This window comes from Buteo buteo, chromosome 6, assembly GCF_964188355.1.
Source record: "Buteo buteo chromosome 6, bButBut1.hap1.1, whole genome shotgun sequence".
Taxonomy (NCBI): Eukaryota; Metazoa; Chordata; class Aves; order Accipitriformes; family Accipitridae; genus Buteo; species Buteo buteo.
Genome location: NC_134176.1, coordinates 18335334 through 18348187, shown reverse-complemented (window position 1 = coordinate 18348187; position 12854 = coordinate 18335334). Strand labels below are relative to the sequence as shown.

The 12854-nt window shown below is 45.0% G+C and overlaps 1 protein-coding gene across 1 annotated transcript in view; it reads left to right on the top strand.

Moving 5' to 3' along the window:
- The window catches only part of RIN3 (Ras and Rab interactor 3), a 70069-nt gene that overhangs the window by 16164 nt on the left and 41051 nt on the right, over window positions 1–12854 (top strand). Inside the window, exons 2-3 of the mRNA XM_075029939.1 lie at window positions 4209–4395; window positions 8042–8156. Of these exons, the coding sequence (XP_074886040.1) occupies window positions 4209–4395; window positions 8042–8156 (302 nt within the window). The remainder of the gene's footprint in view (window positions 1–4208; window positions 4396–8041; window positions 8157–12854) is intronic.

The following is a 12854-nucleotide window of genomic DNA, read 5'->3' as shown; positions in this document are numbered from 1 at the left end:
ATTACTTCCAACAAGCAACCTGATACCTTCTGCCAAATGGAGGCAGGTGTGTGAATGTAATCACTGTGCAGTTAATTAGCCTGCGTTGCCAGTCAGTATGCAGCACACAGCTCCCTGCATCCCAGGTGAGTTCAATTTAGCAGAGCGGCTGCAGGATTTAAAAGTACCTTGCAGTAAGAACTCAATAAAAGAAATGAAAGGCAGGTAGCTCTAGGGCCGGCTTTTGCGCTTTGCATCACACTTAACAAAAATGACCACCTGCCTGGATCAGTCAAAGGGTTATGCAGGACTGTGGGAGAAGGAGGAGAGAGTTGCATGTTATTTCTGAAAACTGTGAGCTTAGAAATCATCTGATGCGTGAATTCTGAGTGAGCAAAATAGCAAAGGCCAGCTGCTCACCACGGTGGCCCCGCAAATCCCTTCAGCTGGCAGCACAGCAAGAACCCAGGGAGCTGCTTGGGCTCCCTTCTCTCTGCAGCTACAGAGCTACTGTGGAGTCAGATTAAATTGCTGGATTAAGCAGTCCCACAGCCCAGCATCTGGATCTTTGTGACAGCTGTGCCCAGGAAAGAAGTCAAGCATCAGTGCCATAACTGCGTCAACTGGTGTGTCATGGGTCACAGCATTACAGCTGGAAAAGGTCCGTTAGGTCATTCACTCCCATTTCTTAGCCAGTACAGGATTTGACTCAATGAAGTGTTTGCTACTGCTCTAAACATGGCATTTTAAGAGGTTTGGGCAATGCAGTCCTCTTCCCCTTCTCTCAGGAACTTACCCATCATCTGTTATAACTCCCTGCCAGGAAGCATCTAGCCTAACATTCCCCTGTTTTAATATGATCCCATTAATGAGTCTTCTTGCCTTTTTATCAAAGCGTCCCCTTCTGCTGAGCTGTCCTTTCCTCCCTCCGTACAGGTACAATAGCCTGCTTAGTTTCTTCTGGGCTGGCTTTTGAGGGGAGGATACCCCACAGCAGGGGTCTTATCCCTGAGGGCCCCTAAAATGCTGGGTTCCTGTTCTGCCAGAAAGCCTCATCCACTGCCCTTAATCATCTGCACTGAAAGAGCCCACACACTCAAATCATGAGATGTTTCCATTAAGACAAATATTTTCAGACTCTTTGCTTTTTATCTTGTATGTCTAAGTTTGGAATGATTTTCTGTTTTTCATCCATTCTCCAAAACTTAGGCAATGGGCCCTAAATGCAGCCACATGCATTGGAAGGTCAGTTCTGTTACTTTTCTTCACGAGTCTGTCGTTCTTGTTGCCAAACCCGCACTGCTGCTGTGAGCAGGGCTCCATCCAGACGACATGGCTGTCAGAGGGAGAAAAGGGCTGGGTGCCTCTGCCTGCGTCAAGGCTGGGTTCCCCCATGGGGAACACCGTGCCAGCCTGGTGCTCACCAGGTCCAAGCTGCTTTGTGTTACTTCCTTGTCTTTGTTGGTGTCCCTCGTTTCCCTCCAGGCAGTGGGATTCCTGAGCATCAGTGCTTTGCTGGCTCTTTTCGCCTTATATAATTAATGGGTAACGAAGTTCAGCATCACTGGAGCTATTGCAATGCATGTCACCTTCTGGTGCCACAGCAAGACATTATCAGCATTGGCCTCCTTTTGATCTAGGTTTCATACATCATTGGCAAGATCAAATTCATGCTTGTGTGACTAATTTGGGGAGTAGCTTTTGCTAACAGTGTTATGGAACATTTCATTATAACTCACCTTTCTTTTCCTTCGGCTCATTACTTCTTTCCCATTACCGAGTGTGAATGTTGCCATCCAACACACGTTTTCCTTTCACATGGTTACTAGGCATTTCTTTTGGTTTCTGTAAAGAAAGTGACCGAGAGATGAATCAGGTTAACTTCCAACAGCTGTCCTCCACTGTTTTACTCTATATGTTCAGATGATACTGATTAAAATCATATGCTGTTGCATCTGAAAGAAATTTCCTCACCTGTGTGACAAGCTGGGCTTTTATCACAAGTGAAGATACAGTGTTTCACTTATTTCTATTTGCTTTTTTAAGCACAGTTCTCTTATTCTTACTGTCTTGGTCATGATGTCGAAAATGGATTGATTGATTAAAAACAAGATTCTGTGGACTAATACCCTGAATCAGCAACTGGGACTGCAGAGGAACATGTATTTTCTAAGGAAGCTGTCTCTGTAGGGTTGCAAAAGAAAAAATCCTACTAAAAATAAAATCTCACTGTTGGTTTTGGGATTTGAAAGGCTATTTTTGTAAAACCTAACTTTTGGGATAGGCATGCTGTGTTAGGTTAGGCCTTTGAAGGGACTCTCTTTCAGTAGTTTTAAGTCTGACCTTATTTGAAATGTACTCCTTTAAGATCTGTATCTTTAAAAATAAAAGGAAAAAGAATTGAAATAAGGCCAAATCAAAAGTGAGAGTCCTCCTCTTTTCAGCTCTGATATCTAAGCAGCAAAACTGGTGCAGAAAAATGTATATTGTGTATGTTCTCCTACATTTTCTTTACTTTTAAAACCAATTAATCAAATGAATGACAAGCCCGTATCCATGAGTCTATAGCCTTACCCAGTAGAGCTGTTACAACCAGATCTTTCAGCACAAGTATTTCCACTGACTGCAGTGCTAAGCACGTGTATAAATACTTTGTTGAATCAGCGCCATAGCTAGAAACCAGCATTTAATACCAGTCTACCATTAGACTGCAGGGACTAAAAATAAATAGAATTAGTTCTTTGTGTCTCTGATCAGACCAGGAATATAAAGGAGAGTGTGTGCCAGATCTTTAATATTCTCAACAGCATAATTTCAGTATTCTTATGTCTTGTACAGCTAATAAGGTCTGAGACATAAGGTGCGACTGGGCATTGCTAACATGTAGTGCTGCAGGATGGCCCCTCTCTTCTGACTCAGCATCTCCCCATGCATCTTTTTGGAGCTTCCAATTATGTCTTTAGCACTGACCAAAATAACAAATGTGGCAGGAAAAAAGAGGGAAATCAAGTCTTCATTTCCTCCCTCCTGAAGGTCCCTCTGGTGTTTCTCCACGTTTCCTGTGCTCCCTCCCATTCCCCCGCCTTGGCGCAGGGAAAGGGTTTGCTATGTCTGTGTCCTTTGAGGCTTGTCCTGCAGGACTTGCTGTGTCATGCTGAGCAATCTAGGGCTCTTTTCAGGGCAGCACCCTGAATTATTCTGCTGCTGAAGATCAGCCTTTGGGAATCAGCAAAGATACCTCTTCTGTAGTGAATAACTTGCTGCTGACTGCATCCTAACACCTCCTCCTCCTCCTCCTCCTCCTGTACTCTGTGAGTGACAACAGAGGTGGAGGATTTCCCCCTCCCCATGATCACCCACTCCCTGGGTGCAGCGGTGGAGGAGCGTCCACCTCTGCAACCACCAGCACCCGTGCAGACTCGTCAGTGGTGAACAGGGCATGCTTGGTGTTATTTTTAAACAGCGAGGCGTCTTAGTATGCCTTTTTGCAGACTACCTAGGCTGGGCACAGAGGGTGGCTGCCGAAACATGAGAGCAGCTGATGGTGCCCTGGCTGCTGCTGGCAGGCTTCCTCCGAGGGGCTCTGAGAGCAGGGCGAGATACCACACGGGTGCCCATCACAGCTCCTGTGTGATCAGAGAAGTGCTGACAGTGGCACGGCTACATGGTGAGCTGCAGGCTGCCTGGCCCCCGCACACCTCAGACGCACACTGTGGCTGCGCGTGTGTGTATTCCTGGCTGCTGGCAAGGTCTGTGGCCCCTTTCCTCTGCCACGTCGCTCCCTTTGAAGCCATGAAACATTGCTCTGACCCTTCAGCTGGAGGATGGGGTCCAGGGGACAGGCATGCTCTACCCTCTGCAGCACCGGCTGCCTCTGTGCATCCCTTACCTCTGTCTCTGGGTACCTGTGCTTAGGCAACATAGATAGATGAGCGGAAACCAACAGACCTCAGCGCAAAGCACCCTGCAGGCCTGTGGTCTGAAACCCAGGTGTGCATCATTAGCGTGAGGCCATAGTCCTTAGGACGGGGCACATGTGTCTGTCGAGGCCTGTGCACCCAGTTTGCATCTGTCATAGCCAGGTGTCTGTGGTCTGACGCGCCTCGAGGAACTCTCCTGGTGTGTAAGTGCCTCTGTGTGTGCCTGTGTGTTTGCATTTACAGTCCTTACTCCCCCCAAGTTTCCCATTTGCAGATATTCTTACAAGGGACTCCCTTGCTGTGTTTCAGGCCAGTCAGAGATACGAGCGAAGAGGGAAAAGAGACACATCTCTGTCAGGCCACTGCCCTGCGAAACTGCCTCCCGCTTCCAGGGATCAGCATCCTTGATAAACTCATCAAGACCTGTCCTGTCTGGCTTCAGCTGAACATGAACCAGGAAAGGGCTGGGGCAATACTTGGCAAAGAAACAGCAGGGGTAAGTCCAAAGTGGTTTCAGTTCAGATAACCACATTTCCTGTCCTTGGTGGAGCTGGTTAGGAGAGCAGTGCTTTTTTTCATGTGGAAGCAAAAATGTTTAGCAGACTATGCTCTCTGTTTCCATTACCTTTTGATGCTTTAGCCACTCACAATGGCGCAAGACAGATATAATGGCTTTGGGGAAGCAAGAAATCTTGTCTCTGGTTTTATTTACTTAGCATGTAGATTCATGGAGATGCCTTCTCATTCATCACCAATACCTATAGGTATGTTGACTATCCTAATTTGGAAAATAAAAAAAAAAATCATCCCTGAAAAAAAGGCCCTTAAATTCTGGGAGCTCCTGTGAGTCATTTTTATTGCAGTAATTGGTAACTGGTCCCCGTAAGCTGAGTGTTAGAAAATAGCAGACTCGTGCAAAGCTCAGAGCTTGCTTAAGGAAAACAGCCCTGTAGGAAAGGGAGCTCCACATTCCCAGGATCTAGGAGGTGGTGAGGCATGGTAGGGAGTAGGTGTCCTGGTCAGGTATGGGGAGGGCAGGTGCAAATGACCTGAGCTGATGCCAGAGCACAGGGGGAATTCACTCACTCCTACTCTGAGGAGGTTTGGACCTGTCTCTTTGCCGAGTCAGTCCATCCCAGGGGTAAAAGCTTGCACAGCCAAGTGACAACCTCCAGTGGGACTCACCTGACCAACCTGGACCGTGCAGTGCACCTCACCCTGAACCAGACTTCTCAAATAAGTTGGGCAAATTATTCTCTTTGTTTTTCTGCACTGACTGTAAAGGGAGACCTGAGTGACTGTCTCTGACATAGCTATGTATGGCCCCAAGCCTCCTCGGTTATTAGTCACTCCCTGCAGGCAGGGCCGTTCCCCACCTCTGAGTGCCTTTGGGGATAAATCTCTGTTCCTCCTGCTCACACCATCCTCAGGCACAGTCTTCAGCTGCAGCTCGAAGCAGGCAGGAGAAGAGCTGATGCATCGGAGGTGTCTCGTGGCAAGGGCAGGCTCTCCTGCCCGCGCTGAGCCCACCTGAAGCCGAATCAGCACCGCACCTTTCCCACCACCGGTGAAAATGGAAGAGACTGGTTTGCGTACCAGTCCTAACCCAGGCAGTAGGGTTAGGTACAGCTCAGAAGATCCACCTCCCTCTCATCTGAACAGGCATGGTCCAATTTTAGCCTTTGGAGCCATGGCAACCAGTCGTGCTGCTCAGGAAAACAGAAGTGATTCATTTCCAGGTTTCACTTCTCTCGTTGCTTAAATTTAATTTCAGATGAAGCACTTGACCGATGCAATGTGAGATAGTGCCATCCGAGATCCCAGGTCACAGTAGTCTCTCGAGGTGGGTTAGAGGGACCATGCTGTCACATGGGTGGTAGGACTTGGGGAAGGGAGAGCCTCTATGGCTTTTTCCTACCTGCAGATACTCACTGTGATGTAGAAGGTGGGGGCTGCCCTGTATTAGAAAGAGGCCTGTTTTGAGCATGTGCCTGTTTGTGTGTGTTTATTTGGGTTTTTGCTGTATTGCTGGTGGACCGGAGCCCATGGGGCTCAATTTCTTATGAATGGCAGATCCTAAGATGACAGCACTGTGCGAGGTTGTGAAGTTGCCCCAAAGCTGTGTGTTTAGTGTGGGTGCTTCAAAGTGACAGGAGGTGCCCTTATGACTGGGACTCATGCAGAGAAAGGTCCTGGCTTCTAGACAAGCTTTTTTTGATTTCTCAGTCCAAGAAATTAATGTTTTCTTGATAGATTTCCACTGCATTATAGTTGATGAATCATTTTATCAACGCACACTTCTTTCTAATATTAATATCCAGACTCCAGAATTAGCCCAATTTTTAAATTCAGTTTCTATAAAAGTACCTTGACCCTCTCCTGCTAAAACCTGGTATCAAAGAACAGATAAATGTGAAGATTACTTTGTCTTTGTATCTGCAGCTTCAAGGTACAAGCTAAAAATATCCTTGACAATGAGCTTTAATTAGAAACACACTTAGAAGCTCACACAATAAAAAGAATGAGATTTTTTCTATTGTCTTTTGTCTTCTGCCTTCTTACTTCTTTGTTTCTTTTTTCTTTCTCTTTTCTATTTTCTTTTTTCCTTCCTCTTTCTTCTTTTTCTTTTTTTTTTTAAATTTTGCTGGTCCCATTGGTGGGAACCAATGGCTACAGTGGTTCCACTGGTTCCAATTAAAGACTCAGGGGCCTCTTATCAATGTGTATGAATACCTGATGGGAGGGAGTACAGAAGATTGAACCAGACCATTCTCAGTGGTATCCAGTGAAAGGATGAGGCACAGTGGGCATAAATTGAAGCACAGGTAATTCTGTTTAAACATTAAGAAAAGCTTTTTTGCTGTCAGAATGATTGAATATTGGAACAGATTGCCCAAGAGGCTGTAGAATCTCTGTCCTTGGAGATAATAAAGACCCAAAAAGACACAATCCTGAGTGACTTGCTGCAGTTGATCCGTCTTTGTGCATGGGGGCTGGACTAGACGATCTCCAGAGTTCCTTCCAAGCACATCTGCTCTGTGATTTTGGGAACAGTCAATATACTTGAAGTCAGTGCTGCCATCAAGAGGCATCTTAGACAAGCTGGGAGGACAGGGCTGGTAGGAACCTCCTGAAATTCAACAGGACAAAGGCAAAGCGCTGCCTCTGGGAAGGCAGACCCCCGGCAGCGATCTGGGCTGGTGCTGCCTGGCTGGGCAGCTCTGCAGGAAGGGCCCTGCAGGGGTGGTGGGCAGCAAGATGAGCACAGACCCACTGAGGAGAGCCTGTGGGACCGGGGTTTGTTCAATCAGGAGGAGAGACAGCTTCAGGGGGACCACAGAGCAGCCCCCCGGTTCCTACAGGGAGGCCGTGGAGAAGATGGAGCCAGGCTCTGCTCAGCACTGCATGGTGGGCGGACAAGAGGCGGCAGGCGTACATTGAAACCAGGGGGGTTCAGGGAAACACTTTCTCCCTGTGAGGACAGTAAGTGGCGGGACAGGTTGCCTGAAGAGGTTGTGCAGCCTCTACCCTTGGAGGTTCTCCAGACCTGTCTGGACAAAGCCCTGAGCAACCTGGTCTGGCCTCATGGCTTCCCCCAGGGGGTTGGACGAGAGCCCTCCTGGGGCCCCTGCCAGCCTGAATGATCTTCTGGTCCCATGAAAAAACTCTGCCGTGAGACACTGTGGCCACCAGAGCCTTTAGCCTTATGTTCCACTTGTGGACATTTGAATCCTTTCCCTCTCAATGTACAAGTGTCTCCTTTGGTTTAGACCTGGACTGGGACATTCTAGGGTGAATTGTCCATGATTTTGGGCACTTATGTGAGGAGCATCACTTGACAAATTGTGAGTACAGCTTTATACTCTTCAGTTAGTGAAATAGTTTGCCTTGAGCTTAAGTGGGACATCAGTGATGCATAGAAATTTTGCTGGTTCCTTCACAGGTCTGAATTTCACCCAGATGAAACGTCCCTTTATTCATTATTTTTGTCATGTAAAGTTCAACCAAGTGGAACGAAGCTAAAATAAGATCATTTAAAGGTGGATTGTACTGATAAAAAACTTCTTTGCCAATGACCTAAATTAAAGTTCAGAAGCTCACATAATGTAGCTAAGCTTTTGATTCCTTTCTCCTTTTTTCAGATATTCTTGGTTAGGAGAGAGGGTAACATGAACAACATGGTCCTTGCAGTCCGCCTGCCAGTGCAGAACGAGGCTCCCAGTGTGCTGGAGTACAACATTAAAGAAGAAAAATCAAGTAAATTCTTTACACTTTTTTGGTCTTGTTCTGATTATTGTACTGAATCCTCTTGTGATCACCAGTGTTTATGTAATCTCACTTGCAATGAGCAAGTTCCTCTTGTGACCGGCAGCAGGTCTTGCTTTTATGGTGTAGTTCAGTTAATATTTCCTGCAGCTTCTTTACCTCAGGTCCCCCTGTGGTTCTGCACCTTGTGTTATCATTTACAGACTCACAACAGGAAAATAAAACACCCTTAGATGAGCAGGCCAGTGGTTTCATCAAGCGAGAGGAGCTGCCTTTCACCAGGTGGAAGTCCTGAGGAAAGCACAAGGCACTGACAGACTAAGCCTTGTTAACTGACTGACTCTTGTCTCTATTTCTGCCACTGAATTTGGAGCCCACCAGGCATCTGACATCTGCTACGTTACCTTTTCATGCACCTCATACTGTCGTACTGAACAACAGGTTACTCCTAAACTGTTTGACTGTTTTAAATGCCTTGCTGTTTCTGGGAAGCAGTTGGGTCTTGGGGTTGGTGGTATCAGTGCTTTTCCCAATCAGACAGCCAAGTCTACCGTGAGCAAGCAAAAATGTACCCAGTTCACAGTCAGCCATGTCTGATGCAGCCCTTGGTGTAAATGCATATGATTTCCACTTTCCAAGAAATACTTGTAAACACGGGAATTTTAGGATAGTCATAGAAACATGCACTTGAAAGAGTTCATCACAATAACTTCATGCTATTTATTTATATGAATGCTTCCAAATCCTCTGGCACTGAGCTTTTTCCCCAAAGCCAGCTCCCTGGGGTATATATTTTACTTTCTGCTAAAACACTTGTGTTTCCACTGATCAATGTTGTGGCTTATTTCTTCCCCCTTGACAGTTGTTCAAATGAATTTTTTTCCTTCTCATGTTTCTTTGCATACCTCTGCATCGTAAACAGACTTTAAAGCCAGAGGGACAAGTGAATCTCTTAGTCTGCACTAATCTCAAGCACAAAACCAAAGGCTGTTGCAGCGTTGCTCCTGCACAGAGTGCAGCTGCCTGCCTGGCTCCTGCATACCCCCCAGGAAAGCTTTCTTTCTCATCTGCGTGCACCTTGGAGCATGCAATTGCAGAGGTGAGGCATGTGTTCAGTGCTGCTGCACGAAGGCAGGAATAGCAAACCTTTTGCCACAAATTCAGGTGTCTGGATTAAGAACACAAGGGCAGGGGTTAGCTGCAGGGAGGGGAAACGTTTTTCTTTAGTTATTTGAAGTTGACCTAGCGCTTAAGTTTTACATGGTGGGGAATTGGTTTTTGATTATTCAAGTTTTCCTTTGGATAAAAGTTAAAAAATTTAATCCTGCCATCCTAGAAATTTTATTTATAGAAATGATACTTCTTGACCTGTGTCCTGCACCATAAATTCTGATTTCTTTGAGGACAGGCAAAGTAAAATGTAAATTTCACTGTGAGCTAGCCTAGCTAGAAAGACTTTTCTGCCATGTTTTTCAAACTTACTTGCTTGCTATTTCTAATTTATCATTAACTTAACACAAAGCATGTGTTCAGAGACACAGCTTTCTGGTAGGAGCAAGAATTAAATCAGTTTCCACCACTTTCATACAAGTTACAAAATAAGTGGAGGAGGATAATTAAAAATTAGCTCTCATTCAAAAAGCAGGAGAACTGCCATCACATGTGCAGCAATCCCAGCGGCCCTGAGGCTGATGCATTCCTATGGTGGATATTCACATTATTTTTAGCTTGAGTTCTGTCAGTGTCGATCTGTAGAAAGCCTCTCAGTTCTCCATCCTGCACTGTTTTGACAGAAACACACTGGGCATGGAAACAGTCATGCTTTTGCTTCCTTTCTCATTTAGGGTAAGTAGCCTGGCTTTTGAGTTTAGAAGAAATAGAATTAATTCCTGTTAGTAAAGCCAAAGGACTATATCTGGTGCAAGGGGAGATGGTAAATCTTCTGTGCCTCAGAGTAACCTAATACATTAGCTTTGATTTATTGTCTCTGCTTTACTCCAACTGCTTTCTAAACTTTTTTAGGAAATAAAATTTTATGTTGTCCGGATGCCATAAAAGAATTAAGACTAGAATCTGAGCTTCCTTTCTAACTACCCTGGTATGTCTGAATTACCTTAGCTTAATGAAGCGCCCTTCACTCTTCCTGGGTATTCTGTAAGTGTCAGGGTAGGAGACTTCTGAGCTCCCCCAGAGACATTATCTTGCTGTGGAATGCAAGTCAGTTGAAAGTTTGGTGTTAGACTTCCTGAGAGTGTGTAAAGCATGCCAGCTGCATAGCCTGAGCACCGCTGTAGACTGGCAGGGTTTTTTCAGGCATCTAGTCTTTAACTTCAGGAGGTCCCTCTTTAGTTCTTCTGTGCTTGCTAAAAGGAGGTTTCAGCTTGCTACTGAACGTCGCAGACAAGGAGGTGAATCCTCCTGATAGCTACGTGCTCTGAGTCTGCGTGACATGGAGCAGAGCTGGTGCCTTTCCAGTGCCCTTCAAAAGGAGCAGCTGTAATTCCCCTGCCATTTGAGAATCCCCAGTCCCAGCTGTTCTGGAGACAAGCAGTTTTGGTTTTGCTGGCCTGCTCCTAGTATTTCCTTTCCAAGTTGGCACATAAGCAATGATCTGTGTAATGTGCCCCACAGAGAGCTGTTTGTCCCTTTCTGAAAGCGGACTCCTCCTAAAGGGTTTGAAGAAGTGGGAACAAGTTTTACTTCCTGTTACCTTGATTCAGCTCGTTAGACTCCACAGACTTGATGCATTCAGATGTAGACTGAAAGCTGAATTTGCCTTGACGTATGTAGCTCAGATTTTACGGAGATCCTCCATTCCTGTTAAAATTCAAGTTGCAACCCGTGCCAGCTTACTATTTTGGAGCACCTTGCCAGCTGCATCTTGTCCTTCTCATGAGGACTCAGTGCAATCTAAGCTTCACGAGTGACACAAAGAAGGATGCACTATCCTTAGAGCTGACATGATGGCTCTATGCCATCTCTACAATGATGTCCATCTCTTACTTTTAGCATATGCAGCTTTAAACAGCAAGTTTTACTGCTCAGCTGTTTGTAAAAAGCTGTTCTCATCCCATCCTACTTTTCAGATCGTATCTGAAGAGGTTTTCCCCAGTATCATGATGACAGTATAGAGGTTGCTGCCCAGCCCGAGATGCATATATAGATGGCCATTCAATGAAGTACAAGAAAAGGAAGTTTCCTAGCATTGCACTGCCAAATAATGGTGGATCATTGTTTTTCCCTTTCTTTTCCCCATATCAGATCTGCTCTGTTGACATTTGATGAAATATTTAGGGAAGTATAGTTTTCTGAGGGGAAGACCAGATTTAATTGTGATTTTTTTTAAAATTGGAAATCCCCAAAGAACCCACTAGATAAGAGGGTCAAGAAATGAAACTTCTTTCAATTTTTTTTTTTTTTTTTTTGGTGGGGAATTTTCACCTGTTCTGTGAAGTAGCCCTTAGGATCATAAAACAGGAGAATGAAGAAACTGGATTTTAAAAATTTTCTTCTGGTTCTTCATCTTTGGTTGTAATTCCTCCAGACATAAAGCCTAAAGCCTGGTCACAGCAGCAGGTATGGTAGAGATCCAACAGCAGATAACCACGTGGTTCATCAGAAAGCTGAGAAACCTGGTAACTTTCAAAGCCTTGGATCTCTGTGGTTTTGCTTCTCAGCCTGAAGGATCCTTTACTTCTTACTCAGAACAGTGGAAATCTCCCAGAGAGAAGGCTTGTTACAAGATTTCTTCTATTTAGAGATGCAGTGTTGGGAGATACCTCTCAAGCTCTGCTAAAATCTCAACTACTTTATGGGCTTACAGTTCTGAGAGTTGTCCCTTACTTCTGCTTCATCCCAAAATGGAGCACTAGCCTCACATACCTCAAGAACTGAGCACCATTTCCTCAGCTGACTCCTACCCTTGGCTCTTCACAGCAAACTGGTTGTAACTTCAGGTCCCGATTCTCCTTCCCCTTTATGTGTAATACAGTCAGAAATCATTCCACTGACATCAGTGACATTGCAGCAGTATTAAAAAGAAAAGAATCAGATGTTTAAAGTAAATGTGCATGTTTAAAGTAACATATACTGAAAGCTTGAAAGAAGCATCTAAGTATGATAAACCACTTGGTACAGGTAGTGACAGTAGCTTTTACTTTCACAAAGGGTTATGAAGACACATGCCACGGGGGTAAAGTCCTTTAATAGAAGAATGCTCTAGCACCATATACTGAGTGTAATGCTTCCTTTTTTTTCTGGGAAATCAATTATATCTGAAAATAATTTGACTTCATGGAACACATGAATTGACCATATACTTCTCAGGACTATTGCACATACGCTTTGGTGTGGAATGTGTAGTAATTATTTTCAAAACTCTTCTGTACCAAAAAAAGAGGATGTAATTCCTTTCCAAATATGCAAAATGATGCTAAACAGGAGAAATAGCTGCAATTGCACAGAATAAAGAAGAACATATTATTCATATCATTAGTAATCTTTATAGAAATAACTATGGAATTGATTTGCCAGGTCAGTACTGAACTCCTCAGGCTCATGTCCTAAGGGGTTTGAGGCTGGCCTAATCCTGCTATGGATGCCTGCTCTTGTAATCATGCTCCTGCCTCCTGCCTTCCACATCACTGCAGCTGGCTTTGCTCACTTGGAGGTTTATTTTCCTGGGTCTGC